We start from the raw sequence: 25651 nt of genomic DNA on the forward strand, positions 1-25651 counted from the left end.
GTAGCGCCACTCCATTTTTGTCCTACAATCATACTAAAGTACTGACAGTATGAAAATGAGATCAGTGGCGTTGTCACACCACTGGGCCAAATGAATGAAATGAATGAATCAAATGATTTTCTTGCTTTCACACATAATTGTATAACATGAAAAGTACATAATGGAAGTACATACTGAAAAGAAAATGGTATCTTACTGTACCGAACCCGAAAAGAAGAGCCGTGTATGTGTTGATTTGGTCCAAATCCATTAGCAAGAGCCTTGTATTTATTGTTAATTTATTAATTGATGAGAACTCCGCTCACTAGGTGGTGCGACGTCGAGGGCAAATTTTATACAATTAACAGTAGCATTGCTTTCTTTTTATGTTAGTATTTATATGATAAAACCATAATCAAGTTCATATTCTAAAAACTATTGGATTACTCGGTATTTTTCAACAACTGCATCAAAATAAAGCTATAGATATTCTAGAGACTACGCATGCGTCTGCATTTTCCTATTTAGATCAATTTGTCTTTTGACATACACATGCTGTTCAAACTCTTACCAACTTGATCGCAAGTGCATGTCCCTTTTAAGGCTGCGCGCCGATGAAAGTCGAGTATACGATTCCGAAAGATGATTTTGGTGGATAAATACATTCCAGGATGTAATATTCCATTCACACATCACTTGTACATGTTAAGGAAAATCTCGTATACATAACAAGAAAATCTTCATCCCGTCACCCATCGATTGCATACGTACGTAGTGGGTATCTGATACATGTTAAGAAATTTATCAAGCAAATGAATGAATGGCATCTCCCAAGTTAAATAATAATAATTGAAATAGTACTTGACTAGAAAAGACTTGCAAAGTTAAGATACCGAGTTTTCAACTAATAATCTAATATACAAGTATTACATTACTTGAAATACCAATTTTATATCTCTTCTTTATAAATTTCACCTATCTCGAATTTCTAATTAAATTTGAGAAGATTGTAATATTGTTATATATATTTTGTGAATCAATATTCGCTCCTAGTTCAATATTTCTTCCATTGTGTTAATTGAAAATTTAATTTTCTTCGATTATTTCGTTCTATACAAAGGATTGAGACCTTCAGTACCTAATCATCATCTTAAAAGGATTAATGTAAATACGTAGTATATATATTTAAAACATATCAAAGGCAACATATTTTTACTCGTCATGTCCATTAATCAACCTATATAATCAGATTAATTATTCCTTTAGCGACAGTGATTTTGATTAAATGAATGTATGATCGATAATGAAATAGAGTGGTCAAATCAATTTAAATTTCAATGAAATAATTAACAAACTTTAAGGACTCGAATTATTGCTCATCCATTTGTAAAGTACTCCCTATAGTATCACACCATTGGAGGAGAAACTTTCGTCCGAAGCAACAAACTGATCCACCCCATGTAAATTAAGCACAGCTCAGATTAAAGTTAATGTGAACACCATGAAAACAATTGTGGGTGCAAGGAAATGAAGAGGAGAAAATATTTGATAGCGTGTTAAATAAAGAGGCAAGACGCGTCGAGGAACAGTAAGTCTAAAAGTATATGGATAAAGCAGATTCTTCCATTATCGTTTAACCAGACACACAATAATGCAGAATGCAGAGTGAAGTCACCCCCAACTCTTCCTTTCTTATAAACACAAACCAATAGAACAGAAAGACGAGACCACTATATATTAATTTTTATTGGTCCCTACGCGTCTCCACTAATAAAAATGACAAGTTCAAAGATCAATGAAAAGGACTGGCAAAAGAGCAGTTTAATTAATAAGCACATATAAATACACATACAAGTTTTGGTAGGAAGGAGATAATTAAGAAGCTTAAAAGAGTGTCTTTATCTTATTGAGATTGGCTTCTAATTGTGGATAGTTCAAATGGAAGCTTTACGATTGTTTTTTATGGTGATATTGGTAATGGCTACGTCAGTACAAAGCCAAGGAGGATTGAAAGCCGGGTTCTATTCTTCATCGTGCCCAGGGGCTGAGGCCATAGTTAGGTCAACTGTTGAATCACACTTTAAGAAAGATCCCACCGTAGCGGCTGGCTTGCTGAGGCTTCATTTCCACGACTGCTTTGTTCAGGTTGACTCTATTGGATGTCTTGAAATTGAAGAACAATTGTATATTGTTATTAGAGGTTGCATGATATCATGCACGTATACTATATAAGCTAGCTTGGGGCGTAATTAATTCAAATTTGTTATTGCAGGGTTGCGATGGTTCAGTCTTGATAGCTGGGTCTTCTGCTGAGAGGAGTGCGTTGCCTAACCTTGGCTTAAGAGGATTTGAAGTAATCGATGACGCAAAAACACAACTCGAGGCATCCTGTCCTGGTGTAGTCTCCTGTGCTGATATACTAGCACTTGCTGCTCGTGACTCTGTGGACTTGGTATGCTAACTTTGATCGGCTGATTTTTTTTTTAAGGATCTTATGCCATGCACTTATGCAATAACCACAGATCATGTTAGATATATGATATTCAATAACTACCAATCAAAATTAAAAACAAAAATAATAATAATAACTATGATTTTACGAAAAGATGAGCACAAATTAAGTTAAAATCAACACTGAACCCAAATACGATTTCTATATATCTGAATCTGAACTGGCGTGTTTTTTGAAATGGGGACTTGTGCTGTGTGTTTTCACATGCAAGAGCGATGGACCAAGTTGGCAAGTGCCAACAGGAAGAAGAGATGGCAGAGTTTCATCATCGCAAGGTTTAAACTTACCTTCTCCTCTCGATTCCGTTACCGTCCAGAGGCAAAAATTTGCTGCTAAAGGCCTTGATGATCATGATCTAGTGACCCTAGTTGGTAACGCTCTGATATTATAATGTCTTTCTGTGTGTGTATATGTGGTATCATAAATAAATCGTCAAGACAATTAATTTACTAAACGTATTAGATTTTATGGCCGCAGGGGCACATACAATTGGGCAAACAGACTGTCAATTCTTCCGATATCGTCTGTACAACTTCACAACAACAGGCAATGCGGATCCCAGCATTAGCCAGTCGTTCTTGGCACAACTGCAGACCCTTTGTCCCAAAGATGGTGACGGCACAAAACGTGTAGCACTAGATATAGATAGCCAGAACAAATTTGATGTGAGCTTCTTCAAGAATGTACGTGATGGTAAAGGAGTTTTAGAGTCCGACCAAAGGCTGTGGGAAGATGCTGCGACACGCAATATCGTGCAAAACTATGCAGGCACCATTAGGGGGTTGCTTGGTTTTAGGTTTGATTTTGAATTTCCGAAAGCTATGATCAAAATGAGTAGCATCGAAGTGAAGACTGGCTCGGATGGGGAGATAAGAAAGATATGTTCGAAGTTCAATTAGTTATATAACTTACAAAGCAAATTAAGCGCGTGTAAAATAAATGTTTAATAAAAAAAGACTGCAGGTACGAAAATCAAATCGTCGCCTGAGAGATTCGAACTCTCGCGGGGAAACCCCATGTACTTAGCAGGCACACGCCTTAACCACTCGGCCAAAGCGACAGTTGCTACAAGGGGCTCTTTGCAAAACTATTATCATAATTACTTAATTCAGCTCTCACAGTGACCATCCAGGAATTAGGCCCAAAAAGGAAAAAAAAAAAACAGATTTTGTTGTGAATTTGTGATATCGGCGACTTCCTGCCGTAAAAAATAACTTGGATGAAAAGAACTAGAAAGCAACCATAGAATCAATCATAGCATATTAGCATTTTAACATGGTGATGTTTTGGAAGACTAAACCGTCTTGTCTGTAGTGTATATATTTATAGGAAAGCCCAAATCTCAATTGAATCCACCCTTGTAAGGACATGGTAAACTATGATTGGCCCATGCACACTATACAGAAAAGGGATAAATTTGTACCGTTGGATTTGAGAAGAGAAAGGATGATTGCCCTTAAAGGGCCTAGCATGAGCCCGGAAACCTAATCTCCTGCTGCCGCTTTTCGCCCATGCTTTGCGGCGAAAAAGAAGGAAAAAAAAAGAAAAAGGACAAGCAAGCAACAAAAGCTGCTGCCGCTTCTGTGCCCGTGTTGGGCCCTTTAGGGGCAAATATCAGTGCTTCCTCATTGTCTGTTTGTTTGTGTGTGCGTGGTGTGTGGTATTTGACCTTTCGAAAAAGCAGAAATACCGGTGCATATTTGAGAATTGAGAATACTCTCATAAGGTATAATATCATCCACCCCCCTTTGCTCTTAGGTATTTGTAGATTTATATATTTACTTTAGTTTTATTATGAATTCATCTTTATTTACAGCATATTGATTTACAGATGACAATGAGTATCGCTCGCTAATCGCTATGAGTTTGTCATTACCAAACTCTCACTCGTAAAAAGTTAAATTATCAAACTAGTCCACAACTCGTGGATTTTAACAATTACCGACCCGCCTGCAACTCCTAGCTTGTGATTCCCACATTTAAAATCATAAATATTAAAAAAAATAATTTCAATTAATACCTACAAATTTGAATTATATAGTTTAAACTATAAATTTATAACAATAACCTTAATTCTATATTTATTAATGTAAATGAGAATCAAAGTGTCAACATTAAAATAAATATATAAAATATATCAATATAACACAAAATATTTCTTTTGTAGGCAAACAACATCGCTAAAATCAATGCATGACTCTATTTTTTAATCAATATACAAGTATTGTCAATAATATTAACAAGTAAGTTTTGGACAATTAAAAACACAACTTTAGCAATCAATAGTTCAAGTCATTAAAGTAAAAGAAAAAAATTTAATGAAATTAAAATAAAATATCAGCAATATTAAACTTAAAAAAATATAAATTTCTACTTATTAAAAGCTTTGTGTGTGTGTGTGTGTAGTCCCGATCTGGTCCAAAATTTTAAAGTGCGGGAAAGTTCGGAAAAGTTTTAAAACCATGGGGTTTAAGAGGTTTAAAACTTAATACGTGTTTTCCTAGATTTTTGTGCACTTTATATATATATATATATATATATATATATATATATATATATATATTCCTAGATTTTTGTGCACTTTATATATATATATATATATATATATATATATATATATATATATCGATGTATGCATGTATGTATGGATTTATGTATGTGTGTATATATGTATATATGTATGTATGTATGTGAGATAGATTAGATTTAAGAATTAGAAAGATTAGGTCATGAGTTGTAATTCTAGTCAAACAACCCAAGAGGGTGAATTCGGAATTTAAGATTTCTCCAATAATAATCACAATCCAACAACTCTGAACACTAAAAATCCAACAAATAACAACTGCAATAATTAATATAAAGAGATATTTATATATGAAGATATATGAATAGTGAATTCGGGTTAAGAAAATGAACACAACAAGTTTTGTGTAGTTAAGTAAACTTGCTTATACATTGGCAAAATTCCACAAATCTCGATCGAGACTTGGGATCTTGATGCTTTTGTGGTGGGATCCGATAGAAAATTTTATCATGATTTACTATTTAACTTTGTATTAGGGACCTAATTTTATACTGATTCACTATTTAGGAGATGACAAGTTAATTTGATGAATCACATTGATTTAATATGTCAGTCATATATGTATAACAAGTCTGTTTGATAAATAAAAGATATATAACATATGGGGTTATAGGCATATGACATGTCATTTATATTAAGATCTATAGTGTATGACAACAAGCTAATGTCATCTGGGATAATTTGGGATCCTATTAGAGATTTATAATTTTAATTGAGATAGGATTAAGACACATTTTTTGTCCCAATTTACCAGTCAAGACCAAGTTTGAGACATGTTTTTTTAGGTTAAGATTGGCAAATCTGGACCCATCTTATCTTGTTGCCAATCCTACCTGTCTATGTCCATGCCGCTTGAATATTTGAATAACCAAGCCTTATACTCGAAGGCTCCAAAATGAGTACAATTGACTTCACAAGTGTCAACAAATCTTTACAACCTTAGATGATTCTACACCTTTTTGCTCAAGTATATACCACACTTACAACTTCTCAATTTAAAGAAAGAAATTATTCTTACAAGACCAAACTCTTCAAGACTGTATATACAAGTTATAGCTTAACAATGAACTAATATATGTAAGCAAGTTAAAGCTCAAGAATACGTAGAATAAGCAAGTTTTAGCTTAGCAAAAGTTATGAAATCGAGTTAGAGTTAGCATTTGATAGGTTTATCCGAAAACTAATGTTATTCTCTGAAAATTAGACATTCTGTACACAAATGGATCAAGGGTAATATGAAGTGGATAACTGCTTGCTGACGTAACAAGTGATAGTGGAGAGAATTTAAAATTTTAAGCTCAAAATAGATCATTACTAAGATATAAGCAAATAATTATTTTGCAACATAATGCTAGCAGATGACTACTTAGTTGATTTCTCATATTTCAAATTTTATATTTTAGCCAAACTTTTTAAAATTATAGATTAGTCAAAATTATTTTAAAGTATTTACAAATACTTCCTTCTATAGAATTTCAACAATACTTTTATGATTTTAAAGTTTCAAAACTTTTCAAATTGATAAACAATCATTTGATTAAAAAACACCCATTTTTCTTTAAGTATAGGAACTTTTTAGTATGAAACAAAGATAAATTTAAATGTCATGATCATGATAATAACATGAGATTTTAAATACTTAATCATGCACACGTTTAATCATGCTAGTTTTACAAGAACTATAATAAGAAAGATAATTTATGCTAGTATCCTTGATGTTTGTGCTTGATTTCATGAACTTTATTTATAAATGCTTTGAACTTAATCTCACATAGATGATATTTGTACTTCAAGAGCTAGTGAGATTAAAACAACATGTTTTCTCTTTTACCTTTGACATGTATTTTGTTATCATAGAAATTAAGGTTTGTATATCCCTTAGGTCAACATAAGTAATAATTTTATCCTATATATTTATGTGATTAAATTCATTTAATGCAATTATTATGATTAAAATTAAAAAGATAAATAATTAAAAAAATAATGTGGTCGGCAATTACTCATTAGACTTTTCTCAATACTCAACCCACATGCAATCTGCAGTGGGTTCAAATTTAAAATACCAAACCTAGTCCACAACATATAAAATTACCTCCAGTGCGTCTACAATTGGGTTTTATCATCTTTATTATTGATAGCATAAAGAAGAAACTTGTGTTATTTTGATAATAAGATAGATATTTTGTAAATAAATTGATTGCTCACAAGTATCAGGACCAATGATCAAAGTCTACTATCTTGTTATTGAAATCTAAAAAAAAAAATCATGGGATAAGAAAACAAACTCCTCATTTGTATTTCAATATCTTAACTTTTGAAATCAACAATAAAATGGAAAAAGAAAACTATCACAAAAATAAAATTACAAGAAGTTTTGGCATAAAATGTTTCTAACCCACTCATAATCATGTGCTTTTAGCTCATTTTTTATGAGCTAAATTATAAGAAAACATTGTCTTTGGGTGATTGGGGGATGATTGGAAATTTCCACTTAGGGCATCTAAGAAGAGGGTAGGTGTTTATGGGACTTGCAAAAGAAAGCACCATTAGAAGTCGACGTCGGGGTGGTTGGCGACGGCACTTTGACGTTAAAGTTAGATAAATACAAAAAGGGAGAAAGGTGTTGAGGTAACTAGAGAGCAATGATACTATGAAGAATGAGGAAAAAGATCCCATTACCTATAAACATGACCTTTTGGTTCAGGTGCTCTTGAGGGTGTTTCTGTGTCCATTTAGATACGTGGGATAAACGTATTTGTCTAGTCCCTCCTCAAATAAGGGTATAATAACACATATGACTTATATTCAAATATTAGAGTCATTATGATATTTCTCCTTATTAGACAAGTGTCTTCTCTTGATTGGTTGATTCTTTGAGTTCGGTAAGAGCTCATATTACTTTACTTGTTGCATGCCCTTGTTGGATTCCAAATACCTTAGAGAAGTCGGGTGCTCTCTGATCCTTGGAGGCTAGTCATGACTAACAATCTCCTTGGGATAATTAACTAAGGTGTTGTTCCTTTTACTAGCCAATGAACGTTTAGACTTACTTGGAAATGAGTGTAATTAGTCAGAGCAACCCTATTGGTCCACAAGGTAAGTTGCTCAAAATATGATAGAGGCCCTGCCACATCAAAACTGGAGACAATTTGAAGTTGGCTTAAGCGAGAGAAAGACAAACTCTGAAACCTGATATGCTTAAGTCATCTTTGTGTTATGTCTATTTATTTATTCAATATTTTAAATATTTTCCATATCTCGAAGGAGTCTTAAAGCATTGAGGAATGAATGAAATTTATCATTCCTGACTTCCTGTGTTGGGTGCTTCTCGACTTTCTCCTTTTCCAAACCATGTGGCATCCTCTCGTGGTCCCTGAAATTAATCATCATTATGTATTATTCTATTATTTAAAATAACTAATTAAGACGTATCCTTATGATTATTGTTAAATTGCATCTGCCGCATAAGAAAATAATACTAGGTAACCCTAAAAAATAAAATAGAGAATTTTTTAAGGTGGGCAAAAAAACTCAGGAGAGGAGCTTAAGAAAAAAACCCAGGCGTGCCCCTCTATTTAAAAAAATAAATAAATTTATAAATAGAATAATAAATTTAAATTTAAAAATTTTACGAAAATATAAAAAGAAAACTTAAATTCCTAATCTTTAAATTGATAATGATTCCAAAAAAATCTAAAATTATAATATTAAACTATCTCTTAAGCATTAATTACTATTTCGTTATTAACAAATTAAATCTCTTAGCTATTACCGTAACTTCATTTTCTCATTTGTTATTTATTTTAAAATATATATTTTTAAATTATAATAATTTATTGATTATCAACTCATTTTAAATTTATAATAATTTAAAAATATTAAAAATAGTGAAAACCCAAGCCCAACCCATATCCAGCCCACGCCGTATGGATCCGGCCTAAGTCCGAGCTATATGCTTCCTCTACAATAGACTTGGGCCTAAACTTAAAAAGGCCCAACTCATACCTGCGTTCTGCCATTCCTGAATTCTCTTAAAAGTGAAAAAAAATTTGTCCAAAAAAAAAAGTGAAAAAAGGGAAAAGAAGAGGAATATTAACAAAAGTTGCCTAGTGCGAAAAGAGAAGGATCCGGAAGAATGTTCCAAAGTTGGTAGTCAGTCCAAAGTCCACACAAATCTCCACGTCCACAACCAATAAAACCACAGAAACTAACGAAGTTGTATTACATATTTGCCCCTCCGTGCCATGGCATTCAACTACGTCGTCGTTTCACCGTCCCCTGACCTAACCCAACACGACATTACTTCGACACGAAACTTTCTGTTCCTGCAATATAAAATTCCCAAAAATTTATGGAGGGTTGCCAATTACCATACGCAGCAAACACTGTCAGAGAGACCATGCCCAAGTAACGCAACACCCACCCCCCGCCTCCCATTTCATAAAAAAAATACACAATTATTAAATACCAACGATAATTTAAAAAATTAAAAAGAAAATTAAACCCGTTTCTAATATCTATCCATTAGCTTTAGCTTCAAGAGTACTTGAACCGCGGTGACAAGCCAAACCTTTGTCAATTCACCGTTTTCGTACACTCTTCGTATAAACACAAAATAATTTTCAACGATTTTCAATGGCTTCACTAACCTCAATTTCTCAGTCTCAATCCTTTTTAATGAAACCCCACTTGATAAACACCGCCATCACAAGCGCCAGACCTAATTATTTCAGTTCCAATTTCTTGCCGCTTTGGTCTCGCTCTTTCTTCAAACTTCCGAGAATGACCCAGAAAAACGGCGTCGTTGTGGTGTCTGCCACGACTGCGGAGAAGCTCAAGAAGCGGTATCCGGGGGAGGCTAAGGGGTTTGTGGAGGAGATGAGGTTTGTGGCAATGAAATTGCATACTAAGGAGCAGGCTAGAGAAGGGGAGAAGGAAGTGAAGGAGCCTGAGGAAAGGCCTGTGACTAAATGGGAGCCAACTGTTGATGGCTATATCAGGTTTCTTGTTGATAGCAAGTTGGTTTATGATACACTTGAGGGGATCATTGAGAAAGCGCCCTTTCCTAGTTGTAAGTGTTTTCTTCTTCGTTTTTAATAATCTTTGGGCACCCTTTTGTTTCTTTAGGTTGATCCTATGGATTTAGTTGCTTGTTTGGACTTTGGAGCTTCTTGTTATTTGATACTTTTGGATTATGATTGGATTTGTAGTTACTTATATGATTGTGGTAAGTGTGGGTTAGTAGTTGCTTATATTATTAATTGGCATTTTAAAACAGAGAAATTCTTTCTTAAGCTGGGTTTCTTTCACGCAAATACCAGTCTATGATTAATTGTTGTTAGATAAGAATGTAAAATTAATTAAATCTTGACCATATGCATATGTGGCTGAAGATCTTGAAAATACTCGGAGGTATTAGATTAGAAGAGAATCCTAATTTATTAATGGAGCTTATTGTCTGTTTGGGTTAATTTGGTTTTGTTTATCTATGCTGGCCAAATCTGGAGGTGAAGTAATTTTGAATATGGGTTTAACTAGTAGTGGCTTTTTCTCTTCTGATACACTGCAGAGCCTCCTTAGTCCTTAGAGATTTAACTTATCTTCTGCTTCAACGTGGCAAACAATGAACTACTTGCTTCTTGAGATCCATTATTATTCTTAACTTCTGTTGGTCTTTGCTTTGTGATTCTCTAAAGAGTCTTCTTAATAAAATCTCACATTGTCAATTTTGTAGTTTATTATATAGACTATATTGGGGCTTTAATTTATTTCCAATGGGCTTCCTCAACTTCAAGTGATCTCAATGTGAGAGGCCAAAATTTCAGAAAAACTTGTGTTCTTGTTTGTCTAAGAAATGGCTGTATCAACTGAAGTTTGATGTATCAACTTTATAATTTCAAAGTTTTTGAGCTTTAATGCGTTAGTTCTTGTAGTTCAGTTGTTGAACTGAAGCTGAGTTTGATGTTTTACAAATAGATCTTGGTTCAGTGTGTTTAGGTAATTGCTTAAGAGCAAAAATTCCCTTTGCAGTGCTTATTTGCCAATGGCTTCACCTTTGTGTATGTGTATGTGTATGTGAAGTATTTTATGTGTATTACATTACATGCATAAGCTGAAGTAAAATTTTGTTACATGACTTTGCTGCAGATGCTGAATTCAGAAACACAGGATTGGAAAGATCAGAAAAGTTGGCCAAAGATTTGGAGTGGTTCAAAGAGCAAGGATATACCATTCCAGAACCTTCTTCTCCTGGTATTTCATATGCGCAGTATCTTGAGGAATTGTCGGAGAAGGATCCTCAAGCATTTATCTGCCATTTCTACAATATATATTTTGCCCACTCAGCTGGTGGTCGAATGATTGGGAAAAAGGTATTGGAATTATAATGTTCTGATTATTAGATTTTTTCCAGACTATTGCGAATGTCTTTTCCTTCTTCTCTCCAGTGTTGTGTCTTACGTGACAGGAGTTTTGCAAAATAAATTCTTTGTCAGTAGGAAACTGGAAGTTGCTCGCTTGTATTGATTTCAATTTTTTGTATAATCTGTTAGTTTCTTTGGCATGCTGACAACAGTAGGCATTCATGGTAAAAAGCTATTTTGTTCCCTCCTAACCTAGGTTGCTGAGAAGATACTTGGTGGCAAGGAGTTGGAATTCTATAAATGGGATGGTGAACTTCCCAAATTATTGCAGAATGTAAGAGATAAACTAAACAAAGTTGCTGAGGTAATTTGCTCGTCTATTACAGAATTGGACTGTCAGCCGTGTTTTTCTTTCAACTCAATGTTCTATGTTTTCAACTAAAATTTTTAATGAATTACATGGTAACTGATACATTTATTTATATGTGGGAATTCACAGAGCTGGACTAGAGAGGAGAAAAACCGTTGTCTGGAAGAAACTGAATTATCATTCAAGCATTCGGGGGAGATCCTCCGTCTAATATTGTCATAATGTAGATGATTGGCTCTGATGTACTTGTGACCTTGTGCTACTAGTGGCGCAAGCCACAACATTCATGTTAATATCCACAAGCTTTTTAATTTTTTTAACTTTTCAGTCACTTAAATCAAAACATTGGAATTACTGTTGTTGTGCATAAGCAGAGCGTTTCATAAAATGGTGTATGAGTAATTTCAAGATTTGGATACGCTAGATTTTTGTTATTGCCGCCTAATCAATCTGAAGGCACGGGGCTGATTGTCTTAGATTTGATGATTGGACGGGTTCAACAGTGACTAATCCGGCAATGGGACTTTAAATTCCTGGAACGGAAGCTAGGGCTGCTGAATGACGAGGCCTGACACTTTTTTTTTAAAAAAATTAGTTTTAACCCTCTCTTCTGGGTCAGGCCCTATCTCTCCAATTTTTTTTTTCCTTTAAAAAGCACTGATATTTATAGTACATTATAATTAAAATGTTATTGACATTTACAATAAAAAATTATCGACTATCCTAAATCCAATCTCTTATAGCACAGTCAAGATTTGGGCGGTACCTTATTTGCGGCAACAGTGGTGTACCTCAAAATCAGAATATTCATTTTAAATTTTACAATTTCAAGGCCAGTCGTCTTGGCCGCTCTTTTTATAATTGGAAAATACTTGGTGAAGAGAAAAACGAGAAAAATAAAGAAGGAAATAGCAGAGAGTGAGTGGGTAGAGAGAGAGAGGACAAAATTCTCTCGTCCTTATCTCGTGCTTTTCTATACCTAACACTACTCTTTATAATTTTAGCTAATTTTTGAAGTTTGATGTTGTAATTATCAGACCAACAACAGCACTTCCAAAGTAAGTCTCTCTCCTTATGGGTTTTCTCTGAAAACAAATAACGATGAGAGTGAGAGTAGAGTTGTCATGACCCATTAAGTCACTCCGGCAAGTGAGTGGAGTTAGTTTTGTTTTTCCGGGGCCTTGTGACCTATGTAGCTAGAAGTCCGACAAGTCTTGGGGATTTAGTTGGCACAATTTAAGAGGTTGGCTACCTATTAATTTTAAGCCTTTATTGTAAGAAGCTGCACATAGATGATGGATCCAGATGAATTAATTAAGAGGTGCAAAGCAATAAGATTGAGTGACAAGGAAGAGGGGAGAGTCTCTTTCAAAAACAGAACGAAGATTAAAGGTGAGAAGATTTTGGCGGGTTCTTTGGTTGGAAAGGTGCTCCACATGCGAGAAGTTAGCATAGAAGGTTTAAAGACGGCAATGCAATGGGTGTGGAGAACCTTGCGAGAAGTGAAAATAGAGAAATTGGGAGATAACATCTTCATGTCAAATTTGGGCCAGAGGTGGACAAGAGAAGCATCATGGTGGGAGGTCATTGGCATTTCGATAGAGTGCTCATTGCGCTAACTGAACCAGTAGAAATCAGAGATATAAAAAAGCAAGATTTTAACCATGTTTCATTTTTTGTTCAAATCCATAATGTTCCTATCATGTGCATGTCTAAAGAAATGGCAGCAGAACTGAGAAAAGTGATTGGGAAAGTAGAGGAAGTAGAAACTAATGCAACAGGAGAGTGTTTCGGTCAATTTTTGAGATTGAGAATATCTGTAAATATCACAAAGACATTGAAGAAGATTATCGAATTAGAACAAGAAGAGGAAGATGCAGATGATGTTCCAATGCGTGTGATGTATGAAAGACTGCTTGATTTTTGTTTTTATTGTGGGCGAATAAGACGCTAGTACCGATAGTGTGTTTACTACAAATCCCAGTCAAAAGATGAGTTAGCTTATGGTCTATGGCTCAAAGCAACTACAGTAGCTGAGAAACTAAAGCAAGGCAAGGGGAGAGATAGATGGACTGTAGAATCCAACAGGTTTCGCTCAGAAGAACCAGCTCCTACAAAATCTGATATGGGGATAAATAAAGAGAAGGGAGTGCAACAAAGGGCAACTAAACCAGGTAGTGGGGATGATTCGAACCAGCCCCTTTTGGATCCGAGTCCAAATAGTTTGGGAATAAAAAAGGGTGGGGATCAAATGGTGGTGGAAACGCATTTAATGCATAATGTTATAAGACATGGTGAGCTAGTGAGTAACTGCAAGGAGCAAAAAAGTGCAGCAGAAGGGGTTGCAGTGCATAGCGATGTGGATGTAGGAGCGGGAAATAAGAGGGGGAACAAAAAAGAGAGAGACGAATTAACACAAAAAGAAAAATCAGAAATGATTTTGTCTTCTGGACTGGAAAAAACGGGAGATTTTGAGCGGGAAAAGAATGAAAACAAAGGGGCTTTGGAAGATAGAGAGGGCCAACAAAAAACAAACATGAGCCTAGCCCAAATGGAATCGGAAGTTAAAGATGCAGAAAATGAGCCGAGAATGGCAAAACAAAAGCTTAGAAGAAAGAAGTGGAAACTTCAAGCCCGAAACGTGGAAGGAATTGGAGGCAAAATAGAAGGGCCCACAAATTTAAAAAGGCATATGAGCTCAATGAATTAAGAAAGCCTAAAGGCAAAAAAGAGCAAAATAGGCAGCCCACAGACTTTTGAATTTTCACAATGGGTTCAAAGAATTGTTGCAGCAGCTATGAAGCTAACTTTCGAAAATGAGAATGGTGAGCTAAATGGGGAGCTTCAGAATGCAGCAAAGGAAACATCAGCCATGAAACTTATAAGTTGGAATATTCGAGAGCTGGGGAAAAATCGAACGTTCCGAGAAACTCAGCAAATTGTGCAGGAGCAGAGGCCTCAAATCTTATTTCTTTGTGAAAAAAAAAAACTGATGTCAAAGCAAATGCAAGCGAAAGCAAATAAACTTCATTACCAGAACTGTTTTGCAGTCAATAGGGAAAGATTGGGGGGTTGTGGAGCTTAGAGGTAACAGTGCATATCAAATCGTTCAGTCAACACCATATAGATTCAGTAGTTCAAAATGAGAACATGAATTACTGGAGATGTACCGGAATATATAGCCATCTAGAATCAGACAAAAAAAAAAAAAGCACACTTGGACTCTTTTGAGAAGGTTAGCCACTTTATCCTCTTGACCATGGTTATGTTTTAGAGATTTCAATGAAGTGTTAATTTAAATGAGAAAATATGAGGGAGAGATAAGAGAGTTAGAATGGTGAATGATTTTAGAGAAACTCTGAGGGACTGTGATTTAAAGGATTTGGGGAATACGAGGTATTCGTTTACATGGTCAAATCGGAGATTTGGGTCAAACATTATTGAAGAAAGGCTGGATCAATTTCTATGTAATGGTAGTTGGGTTATAATTATCAAGAAAAAAAAACTGTGAATCTAACTTCCTAGAGTTCGGACCACAACCCTATATTGATGGAGATCATAGAAAATGGGAAGGGCCAAAGGTATTCAAAGAGCACCTGCCCCAGAATTTATTACGAGGACATGTGGAGCTCTTACGAGAAGTGTAGGGATATTGTGAAGCATGAATGGAAGGAAGTGAGCTGATTGAAAGTTTTAAGTGAAAATCAAAGGAATCTCAGGCAGAGCTGAAATTATGGAGCAACATGGAATTTAAAGGTAGAGAAAAGAAGTTAAAGCAGCTCATAGAAGCTTAGAGCTTTAAAAGAGAGGTACCACCACTATGAGCATGGGGGTGAGATCAAAATAGTAGAGCATAAGATTGATAGCATTATGCTCGATGAAGAAATTTTCTAGAAGCAACAATCAAGGGCAAATTGGCTAAAGGAGGGAGACAAAAACACGAAGTTCTTTCACTCAAAAGCTTCTGTGTGGAAAAAGAAGAATAAAATATGTGGCCTAAAAGATGGAAATGGAAGGTGGATTGAGGAAGCTGATGAGGTGGAAAAAATGTTCTGTGAATACTTCACAAACATTTTCACTACGACAACTCCTACACCTGATCATTTAGTTGCAGCAGTAGCGGATTTGCCTACTAGAATTACAGAGGAAATGGAAAGTCACCTGGATCAGCCTTTTACAGAAGGGGAAGTAGCAGTTGCTCTTACTCAGATGTGTCCCACGAAAGCTCCGGGCCCAGATGGACTCCCGACAACCTTTTTTTTTTTTCAGAACCATTGGAGTTCAATCAAAGAAGGAGTCATTACAACCATACGCATATTGCTTTGATTCCAAAAGTAAAAAAGCCTAGGAAAGTGACTGATTATAGGCCAATTAGCCTCTGTAATGTAATATATAGAATAATCGCTAAAGCAATAGCCAACAGACTTAAGCAAGTGTTAAATGATCTCATATCCCCTACTCAATGTGCTTTTGTTCCAAATAGGCTTATTACTGATAATGTAATCATAGCCTATGAATGTCTAAACAAGATTAGACAAAGTATGGGGAAAAAGAAGGCCTAGTAGCCCTCAAGCTTAATATAAGCAAGGCCTATGATAGGATTGAGTGGAGTTTTGTCAAATGTGTAATGCACAAGATGAGGTTCTCTGAAAAATGGGTGAACTTAATCATGAATTGTATTTTTACAGCTAGTTTTTCAGTGTTAATAAATGGAGTGGCTAAATGTCTCATCCATCCTCAAAGAGGTTTGAGACAAGGATGCCCTCTCTCCTCATATTTGTTTATTTTGTGTGCGAAAGTATTCTCAAACCTAATGTTGCAGGCAGAAAACAAAAATCTTATACATGGACTAATGTTCAGCAGCAACATCTTTGTTTCGTACCTCCTATTTGCGGATGATAGTTTAGTTTTTTCAAGAGCCAATAGCACTGAATGTAGAAACTTGAAGAACATTTTTTACTGTTATGCAGCAGCTTCGGGACAAGTTTTCAACTACGACAAGTCTTTGATGTTTTTCAGCACTAATACAAATCAAGGCCAAACAGAGGAAGTTAAAAGCATTTTTGAGTTGAACGTTGTATCCAAGCATGAAAAGTACATTGGTTTACCAGCTATGGTGGGGAGGAAAAAGACATGTTTTTTCAATGATGTAAAATTGAGAGTCTGGAGTAAGCTGTCAAGCTAGCAGAACAAGTGTTTTTCTAGTGGAGGGAGAGAAGTTTTGATTAAAGTTGTTGCTTAAGCAATCTCGGCTTATGCTATGAGCGTTTTTAAAATCCCCCAAGGCTTGTGTGATGATATTGAAAATGCTATAGCGAGATTTTGGTGGGGTTCATCCGATACTCATAAGAGCATCCATTAGACAAGATGGGAGAAGTTGTGCCATGCTAAGATAAAGGGAGGGCTGGGTTTTAGGGACTTCTCTAGCTTTAACCAGGCCCTAGTTGCTAAGCAAGGGTGAAGAATCCTTCATAATCTGGAATCCTTAATGGCAAAAATCTTAAAGGCAATATACTTCAAGCATACAAGCTTTATGGATGCAAAATTGGGGTCAAATGCTAGTTTTGTTTGGAGAAATATTCTATGGGGCAAACGAGTGCTCCATAAGGGCTTGAGGTGGAGAATAGGCAATGGGAGTCAAATCTCAGTCTACAACAGCAACTGGATTCAAAAACATAAATTCAAGAGACATGACATACATATGGAACTTCCCAATGACATTGTAGTTGTTGACTTTATAGATGAGAGACATCAGTTGAAAGAGGATATAACTTGCCCGCATTTCTCAAAGGAAGCTTCAGAAAGGATTTTTCAGACCCCTCTGCCGAGAACCCCTCAGCAGGATATTCTCATCTGGAAGTTTGACAAACATGGAAGCTATTCTGTCAAAAGTGGCTACCAGTTAACTTTGAAGCAAAAATTCTCAGACAATCCAGGCTGCTCAAACACTACCAAAACCCACTAGGAGGTTGTTTGGGCAAATGAGATCCCTGAAAAGATTAACGTTTTTATGTGGAGAGCAGCAAAAAATTTGTTACCAATAACAACAAATCTGTTGAAGAGGAAAGTGATAATGGATCCAATATGCAAAAGATGTAGCTGTAGGAGTGAAGATGTCTTCCATGCCTTATTGGAATGTAGGGCTGTGAAGAAGGTGTGGAAAGCGACAGAGTTTTATGAGGAGGTAAAGTAGATACCCAATCAAGATATGTTGAGTTTGCTCCAAGAAATGACTTCGAAGAGAATGAAGAAAGATGTAGAATTGATTAATGCAGTATGTTGGGCGATTTGGTACTCCAGGAAATGCTTTATTTTTTATGGCAAAGAAGAGGATCCTCTTATTTCATTGGCATGAGCAGCAGCTATTGTAGAGTCTTACAAGAGGATTAAAATCCCAAAAGATCAAGCAATCTCAAGGCATGGGCAAATCAATCAGCTAACATGGACAACTCCCCCAAATGGTTGTTTTAAGGTGAATGTGGATGATGCAGTAAAAGTCTCAGAGCAAAAGGCAGGCTTAGGAGTAGTTATAAGAAATTCCAGTGGAAGGGTTGCGGCAGTAACAGTTCAAAATGTTCCATTTTGAGGAAATGTAGCTTGTATGGAAGCTGAAGCTGTTTTGTTTGGAATTCAAACTGCTCAACAGGTGGATTGTGTGCCAATGATCATTGAGTTAGATTCAAAGGAGGTAGTGGATCTTTCATTAAATAGAAAGGAAAGCAAGATAGAAAGAGAATGGATTATTGCAGAAATCCAGACAAAACTTAGGATTCAAGCATCAATCCAATTTGCTCCAAGGGGCTGTACTGTAGTTACTCATTCCATAACAAAGAAAGCTCTAGATGTCGAAAACCATTGTATTTGGCTGGAAAATTTCCCAGTTCATGTTATGATGCTACTGTCAAAGTTTGTTTAATGGAAAACTTAACTTCCTTATAAAAAAAAATAAAATTTGTCAGACCAACAGCATCTCAATTGGGTTAACCAGTACCTCATTCTCTGAACTCTAAGGTGGAGGCATGATTTTTCTATTGTGGGCCTAGCTTTGACATATTGGACTGCTTACATGTATTTACAGTTTAAGAGAAAGTTTGGGTGCATTTTTACAGACCTTCTCTGCTGTTAGTATAAATGTATGTATAGCATCAGCACACAAGGGGTAAATTCATAAAAGCCCATTTAAAACTTAAAAAAATTATTAAAAATTAAATGGAAATTGCATTGATAATCAAGAAATAGCTATTGTAACACGCTATATCACACCCCATTTTATTATCTATTGTGTAATAGATGCATTTTCTCTTTCACGAAACCAAACTTAAGCAAAAAAAATTTCACTTTCACACTTCACCTTCACTTTTTAGCAGCAACCATTTACAAACACTTAAGGATTATTGAGCGTAAGGAACAAGATTCATCACCATTTTCAGCTTAGCCAAGAACAAGACAAACTTGGGTAGTGGCAGATGGTGACCTGGTTCCACGCTTGGTATTGGAACTCCAAACAGGTTAGTATCCATTAAAATTTGTTGTATGCAATTTTTAGCTTTGGTTTTCTGCATTTTGGAGACATGAAATGAAAAAAATTGGAGCCGGTTTGTTGAATATTACAGCCGTTGTTGTAGAACTTGTTGATAAGGAAAACGAGTTTGGATGTATGTTGAATTAGTAGATTAATCATGCTCTTAGATCCTTTTTTTTAGTTTTTCATTTATGCTGTTCAGAGGTTAATAAAGAATATAATTGCACAAATTTGTAACTTTTATGTGATTGGGATGAAAAAGATTGGATTTGGTGTTTAAGTCAAAGGTTCTGTGTGTGCGCGCGTGTTTTTGTTTATTTATTTATTTTTTTGCCATGATGGGGAAGATGATAAGGGATTCTTGGTCTGTATAATGGATGTTTGTTCATTATTTGGTGATGGCTGTATGTTTATTTGCTGGTATTGCCAAAAACAGTAAAGTGCGGCCACTGTAGGTTTCAGTCATATAGTACAGTTTCTGAAAGCGTGCAGCTGACGATTTTATAGTTCAAATGATTAGTAGTTAAGCTTTATGATATAGTGATAGATATATGAGTTAATAACCACCTGTACTGTTGTCTTGATGGAGTAGTTAATGCATAAGTTGTTGGGTTGAAAATGTAAGTTGTGTAATATCATTAACGCACTTGTGATCTCAATAAATATAACGAGCCATGTACATTCAACTTTTTGCGGCAAACTATTGAATTATTTGAAGATATATAATGCTTGAAACCTAAGAAACTAATATACTAATATGCCTATGCTATGTTTTCACTTATGATATATATCTGCATATGTCATTTTATTTTTGCTTACAGCATGATATGACTGTCTTGAATCTAAATGAATGCTTATATCTTCTTCTTTTTTTCAAGCCACTGTTACATGAATATAGAGGCTGTTATTGGAGGTGACTTGCTCACTGTTGCATCACTGATACTAGAGCAGTACAACTTGAAGAAACTGTTGGGTAATATCGAAGATTTGTGCTTTGATTAGCCTATTAGGCATGCCATTAAAGTGAGAGTTGAAGTAATGTTACCTTGGGAGACAAGTAATGCCAACAATACTATATTACAGTATATCATTGTCTTCATTGCACACTCAAAGTGACCAGGTTTCTATAACTTCTTCACAATGCTCTTCACGTCCTTCATATTAGTATTAATTATATTTATGACATGAGAAACCACTATGCCAACCATATTCCCTTAAAAAACAATCCTATGTCTTAAGTCATCTTAATTTAAAACTCACTACTTAAAGTATCCACATTTTGATTTGTTCACTTATATGTAATAAAGCTTATGAGAGTTATCATTTGATTATGATATCTTCACTTCATCTTTAATATGTCGTCTGCATATACGATTTAAGAACTTAGATCAGTCTTGCATTAACCCAATTTCAAATAAGTTAGTTCATATTCTTGTTGCATGTTTGACTTGCATGATGTATTTGAGCTTTGGAAATACATGTATTTGTTGATGTGTTTAGTTTTTTGGTTGTGAGTGCATGAGAATAGAAGATGAGAAGTGTTGAACGTGAACTTGCTAAGGCTATAATGGTGGTGCTTTCTTTTGCATGAAAATAAATGTGAAATGGTGACGGTAGCTCATGCTTGGTGATGGAAGTATTTATAGGCAAAGTTGCTACCAATATAGCAACTTTGATATATATTGTTCCACCAAATCTTGTTATTATTAAGTACTGTAAAATTTTACTTGGACGTGGGTATTCTAAACTTTTCAGTCCCCTTATAAATTTTGCCCCCAAATATTAGCTGTCAAATTGTACTTGTCAATGGCCTTTTTGCCTTAGAAGGGTGCATTGGTCATTTTGTCAACCCACAAACGGTTAATGGATAGAAACACTAACGACATGCAGGTGTGTAAAAATAGGTCCATGCTTTCTGCTAAACTATAAATAGGTGTAACCTCAAGGAGGCATCTAAAAGTTATCCAACTTTGATGGTACCTTTATATTATAATACTAAAAAAATAAATTAACACATTAGGTATCCAACTTTGTAATACTTAAGAAAGTATAGTTAATGCAATGATGATCACTATTTGACGTACCGAGTGAAAACTAATTTTTACCATTAAAGAATGGTTTGGGAACGTGTCTTTCTTTGTTGGTTATATAAAGAGGCAATTTCCTTTTTTTTTGTATTTTTATATCAGTTAATGTTGTTGCTGTAGCTGTAGCTGCCTTGTGTGTGTGTGTGGTGTGGAATGAACTGATATATATCTAGAGCGCTTCAAACTCTCCCTAGACAAATCTAACGAAAGAAGCCGAAGAAAATGGTGAAACTTTTGTTATTTTTGCTGATCTTTGCCACCGCGACCATTTTCTCACATGCTGGATCATCTATCATCAGTCCCACAGAAATCAAATCCTTCGAGCCCAAGACAGTCCAGGTATTTCTTCTCAAAGTCAACAAATTTATAATCTCATTGTTCAAAATCAAACATAATTTTTATTTTTTCTTTTTTTTTAATTAGTTTATCGCAATCCAAAAAATTTACCCACTGCAGCTGCAGGTGGCTGCAAAGAGCTGTTCATACACTGTGATCATAAAGACCAGCTGCTCTTCAAAGTCCTACACCAGAGACAAGATCAGTCTCGCATTCGGTGACGCCTATGGTAACGAGGTTTGTATACTGATTTTGCGTTGTTAGGAGTCAAACATAATCAAAATATTTTTGAAAAAAAAAAAGATAAGATAAGCATCCCATTAAAGAAAATATCTTTCGCACCGATGGGTATTTGGAAAAATTTGTTTTTGACTTGAAATTTGATGTTCTTTAGGTGTATATAAAGAGGCTTGATGACCCATATTCAAGAACATTTGAGAGCTGTTCCACCGATACATTCCAAATAAGCGGGCCGTGTACTTACGACATCTGTTATCAGTACTTGCTGAGGAGCGGATCGGACGGATGGAAGCCAGAGAGCGTGAAGATCTGCGGTCAAAATATCAGAACTGTGACCTTCTTCTACAACACGTTCATTCCAGACGGAGTGTGGTTTGGTTTCAATCAGTGTCGCCGTGGCTCTGGCTCCGCAGTTGTGTAGATGACGACGACATAATTGTTGCCATTAATTTTTCTTGTTTTTCGGTCGATGTTAAGTCAAGGATATTGCAGTCTTTAAATGCTTGTCACGTTGGCAATTTCTTGTATTGTGGCCCGTAGTTAATGTCTTTCCCAAGATTGTTAAATCATTTTGCACCTGATTTTGGATGCCTTTTATGCGCATATGAAGCTGTCAGTTGTTTAATTTGGGCTGATGATTAGTTATTGTCTTAATGTCTTTCACAAAATTGGTAAGCATTTTGCAGCTGATTTTTAGTGCCTTTCGTTTCATTTTCATGTTTTTGTTACGTCATTTGGAAACAATTTTTCATTTGAAAAAAAATTATTACAAACAAGTAGACCGCAAGCGGCGCCTGTAGCTCAGTGGATAGAGCGTCTGTTTCCTAAGCAGAAAGTCGTAGGTTCGACCCCTACCTGGCGCGACCATGCACACGTTTTGCACAGATTTCAACCAATAAGTTCCGCTTAAAAAACAATTACAATATTATTAGGCATTTTCATTTTAATCTTTTTGGTAGGGAACTTGTGAGTTTTTAAACCACTGCATCAAAATGATTTAGAATTTTCATTGAACATGGGGGACGTCCAAGAAGCAAGAATGCACGTGACAATCATTCAAGATACACAAATAAGACTGAAAAATGAAATTAAACATGTAGGCTTGCAGGCAAGCATAATCCATCCAAAACTCAATTTCCTAGCTGACTTTTAGCTAATCACCTGTGCTCATAAAACCACCCATAAAGCCAGCTCCATTACAATTCCCACACAAGATCTCTCTTTTTCCCCTGCAAGAAACCACGCGTTTAATAGTATCAAATGTTGATTCAAATGAGAGAAGGCACTTATAATTTATAAGGGCCACATAGGAAGCTGACTTCTGATCAGGGAGTCAGAACAGAAGGCTCATACAAAGCAGAAACATCTCTCAATTCAGCAGATCGTTTCATCTAAATATCTGGAAATTAATAAGAACACAAGGGGCAGACTGTTTTGTTGGGAAGTATCATATGGACAGTCTTCAGTGCTGCATATCTTTTAGTGGAAGAAAAGTAGCAGCACAAGCCACACAGTATTTTTCCAGATTGAAAAAAACTCAACATTCTAGCTTCGTGAGTTTAAACTATATACCCAGATTTGAAACAGAAAGTGATAAATGTGTTAAATAAGGTCTTGTAATGAAAGTGATGCTATGTCAGTGAAGTGCATGTAGGAAATGTGATGAAATGAGACATAAACAAAGCCTAGTTCCTTGTTGTCATGATCAATGACATTACTTTAGAGAACTCATGATGGAAAAAATAGCAGATGAACATCAGAAAGAATTGAAAACTGACAAGAACATGTTTTTCTGGGCTTTGAAACCATGATATTTTACAAGTGGCAACGACTGATTGCCATAGACTAGGTCTTATATAGAAAGCATCAGGTCATGCAAGCAAGAGATCAATATCAAACTTAGAAAGTTGTGAATTAACATGAAAGAAAGGAAGCAGGGGTGGACAAAAAGAATGAACCAGGTGTTAAGCACTGCTACTTCTACAAGGGAAATGTAAAGGTCATGATGATGGTGGTACTTTAGACTGGTACAAAAAATCCGGCACTTTACGACAAAAGAAAAGAAAATAACATGTTTATATGCATACCTGCAGAGCCAGCATAATCCGCCAGCTTTGAACTGTCCATTGAAGTGATCCACAGAATTAACACCATTGCCTTTGCATTGAGAACATTGTTTGGCACCTGGTAGTCATATAGGAAGATTAGAACAGCTACAAACTAGAATCACTCATGTGGGTAGCTCCAAAAGATCATAAACATTATTTGTCAGGTGTACATGAAAGCAATTGCTCTTTCTCAAAAACAATGTATTGGAAATTATATATCATTCCATTGGCCACCAAAAAACACACACACACAAAGGGACAGAGAAAAATTTAAGAACATCACTGAGTGGTTTTATAAATGAGAAATTATTTCATGCTCACAACTCATGGATCAGACAACTGAAAAAAATCAAGATAAACTAATGTAAAAAGGCTAACCCATACTTCACTTACCATTCCCATCACAATCAGGACAGATTATGCTATTTGTTTTTGTGCTGCTTTGATTACTATCCGTAGCCTGTTGAGCCAAAATGAATGTCGTAAAGGAAGATAAGCAAAATTTCAAACTAACAAACAAAATTTCCAACGAATGCACTTCCACCTCAAATCAACAACACCATCCCTATTTGCTAAGCCAGATCTAAATTGTTTGCAGTTAAGCATAAAAGAATACTACCTATTTGTTTAGACAGTTAAATTCATTAAATAACCATCCAAAATATTTATTCAACTTCAATTCTGTGATAATCTCCCCCCCCCCCCCCCCAAAAAAAAAAAAAAGATTGCTCAACCTTCCACTAGTACTGTAGCACCTTCAACCATAACGTAGCATCATCATCAGCCCGTTCGAACATTCTAGTATGCCTGATGGGGTACCAGATAACCATGGAAAGAGTTTGGTTTCTAATTTGCCTTAACTCGGGCGATCAACCTTCGTTATCTCCGTATTTATACTTGTAATTTCACATACGATTAACTACTATACAAGCAACGCACCGTTTCATCGAATCCTAGAATTCTAAAGCATCTCTTCTCAATTCAAATTTTAAATGGCCAAAAAGGGTCAAGCAACCTCAACTTATTTCTCAGTGTACTCAAGTTCAACAAACAAGTTGGGAAATTAAGCATCTTTTATACGGTATCAAATTGAATCCGGGCTAAACTGAATAAATGAACCAGCTTTTAGCATCTGGGACAACAGATTCTAACCTTAACTTTCAAAGATCGAATTTTGACAGTTTTTGAGCTGTGAAACACTTCATTTACCCGACTAACTTTTCGAGCAACTGAGCTTTCAATAGCTATTCCTGCAATAACCCATAAAAAGAAAAGATGAAATACTTATCACAGAAGAAAAGAAAAGAAATACAGCAATTAATCTGAAACATAAACATATTTGAATACATGTATATGTCTTTAAGTACATACCGGGTCTATTTGAAGATTTCAAGGAAGAAACAGGTGCGAAACAAAGAGAATTTGACATTCTTAAGAGAGTTTTAGTTTCAGTTCAAGTTCTTTTGCTTTGGATATGTTTCAGTGTTGGTGGTAACGAGTATACATTGCGTATGCAGATATCAGCAGCAGATAAGGCAGGCTCACACTACA

At 35.5% G+C, this 25651-nt stretch overlaps 4 protein-coding genes and 2 non-coding genes across 8 annotated transcripts; 4 read left to right on the plus strand and 2 right to left on the minus strand.

Annotated features, from left to right (window-relative positions):
• Positions 1–1855: 1855 nt before the first annotated feature.
• Positions 1856–3549, plus strand: LOC18054518 (peroxidase 25). Of its 2 annotated transcripts, none has more exons than XM_024178322.1 (4): positions 1856–2124; positions 2252–2431; positions 2703–2862; positions 2954–3549. In XM_024178322.1, exons 1-4 carry the CDS (start codon positions 1918–1920, stop codon positions 3388–3390), a joined length of 984 nt encoding a protein of 327 aa, XP_024034090.1. In that variant the 5' UTR covers positions 1856–1917; the 3' UTR covers positions 3391–3549. The 2 variants fall into 2 exon arrangements, with proteins under 2 accessions (XP_024034090.1, XP_006450931.1); XM_006450868.2 differs by having other exon boundaries at positions 2969–3549.
• TRNAS-GCU lies at positions 3470–3551 on the minus strand. Its single transcript has one exon. It is a non-coding gene; the product is annotated as a tRNA-Ser (tRNA).
• A 5818-nt stretch (positions 3552–9369) lies between these two features.
• On the plus strand, positions 9370–12177 carry LOC18054519 (heme oxygenase 1, chloroplastic). The gene is made up of 4 exons (XM_006450869.2): positions 9370–10146; positions 11223–11446; positions 11694–11801; positions 11937–12177. The coding sequence occupies exons 1-4, from the start codon at positions 9711–9713 to the stop codon at positions 12027–12029; spliced, it is 861 nt and encodes a 286-aa protein (XP_006450932.1). The 5' UTR covers positions 9370–9710; the 3' UTR covers positions 12030–12177.
• Positions 12178–21523: 9346 nt separating this feature from the next.
• On the plus strand, positions 21524–22617 carry LOC18055161 (embryo-specific protein ATS3A). 2 transcript variants are annotated; one of them, XM_006450871.2, is made up of 3 exons: positions 21524–21755; positions 21873–21989; positions 22147–22617. In XM_006450871.2, exons 1-3 carry the CDS (start codon positions 21639–21641, stop codon positions 22411–22413), a joined length of 501 nt encoding a protein of 166 aa, XP_006450934.1. In that variant the 5' UTR covers positions 21524–21638; the 3' UTR covers positions 22414–22617. The 2 variants fall into 2 exon arrangements, with proteins under 2 accessions (XP_006450934.1, XP_006450933.1); XM_006450870.2 differs by having other exon boundaries at positions 21879–21989.
• A 165-nt stretch (positions 22618–22782) lies between these two features.
• On the plus strand, positions 22783–22855 carry TRNAR-CCU. The gene has a single exon. It is a non-coding gene; the product is annotated as a tRNA-Arg (tRNA).
• Positions 22856–22979: 124 nt separating this feature from the next.
• On the minus strand, positions 22980–25614 carry LOC18055162 (chaperone protein DnaJ). The gene is made up of 5 exons (XM_006450873.2): positions 25472–25614; positions 25253–25350; positions 24494–24560; positions 24080–24176; positions 22980–23221 (listed from the first exon to the last, which is right to left on the minus strand). Exons 1-5 carry the CDS (start codon positions 25527–25529, stop codon positions 23146–23148), a joined length of 396 nt encoding a protein of 131 aa, XP_006450936.1. The 5' UTR covers positions 25530–25614; the 3' UTR covers positions 22980–23145.
• Positions 25615–25651: the final 37 nt, after the last annotated feature.

The sequence above is a fragment of the Citrus clementina genome, unplaced genomic scaffold (assembly GCF_000493195.1).
Source record: "Citrus clementina cultivar Clemenules unplaced genomic scaffold, Citrus_clementina_v1.0 scaffold_1, whole genome shotgun sequence".
Classification (NCBI taxonomy): domain Eukaryota; kingdom Viridiplantae; phylum Streptophyta; class Magnoliopsida; order Sapindales; family Rutaceae; genus Citrus; species Citrus x clementina.

Bases quoted from the DNA above. Each gene is read 5' to 3' on its own strand.
- LOC18054518 (XM_024178322.1), top strand. From the start codon at position 1,918: ATGGAAGCTTTACGATTGTTTTTTATGGTGATATTGGTAATGGCTACG. The intron at 2,125-2,251 runs GTTGACTCTATT...TTGTTATTGCAG, and splicing joins TCCACGACTGCTTTGTTCAG to GGTTGCGATGGTTCAGTCTT. The intron at 2,863-2,953 runs GTAACGCTCTGA...TAAACGTATTAG, and splicing joins TGATCTAGTGACCCTAGTTG to ATTTTATGGCCGCAGGGGCA.
- LOC18054519 (XM_006450869.2), top strand. From the start codon at position 9,711: ATGGCTTCACTAACCTCAATTTCTCAGTCTCAATCCTTTTTAATGAAA. The intron at 10,147-11,222 runs GTAAGTGTTTTC...ACTTTGCTGCAG, and splicing joins GAAAGCGCCCTTTCCTAGTT to ATGCTGAATTCAGAAACACA. The intron at 11,447-11,693 runs GTATTGGAATTA...CTCCTAACCTAG, and splicing joins GTCGAATGATTGGGAAAAAG to GTTGCTGAGAAGATACTTGG.
- LOC18055162 (XM_006450873.2), bottom strand. From the start codon at position 25,529: ATGTCAAATTCTCTTTGTTTCGCACCTGTTTCTTCCTTGAAATCTTCA. The intron at 25,351-25,471 runs GTATGTACTTAA...GGGTTATTGCAG, and splicing joins GAAATCTTCAAATAGACCCG to GAATAGCTATTGAAAGCTCA. The intron at 24,177-24,493 runs GTAAGTGAAGTA...TATGACTACCAG, and splicing joins TCCTGATTGTGATGGGAATG to GTGCCAAACAATGTTCTCAA.
- LOC18055161 (XM_006450871.2), top strand. From the start codon at position 21,639: ATGGTGAAACTTTTGTTATTTTTGCTGATCTTTGCCACCGCGACCATT. The intron at 21,756-21,872 runs GTATTTCTTCTC...TACCCACTGCAG, and splicing joins TCGAGCCCAAGACAGTCCAG to CTGCAGGTGGCTGCAAAGAG. The intron at 21,990-22,146 runs GTTTGTATACTG...GATGTTCTTTAG, and splicing joins GTGACGCCTATGGTAACGAG to GTGTATATAAAGAGGCTTGA.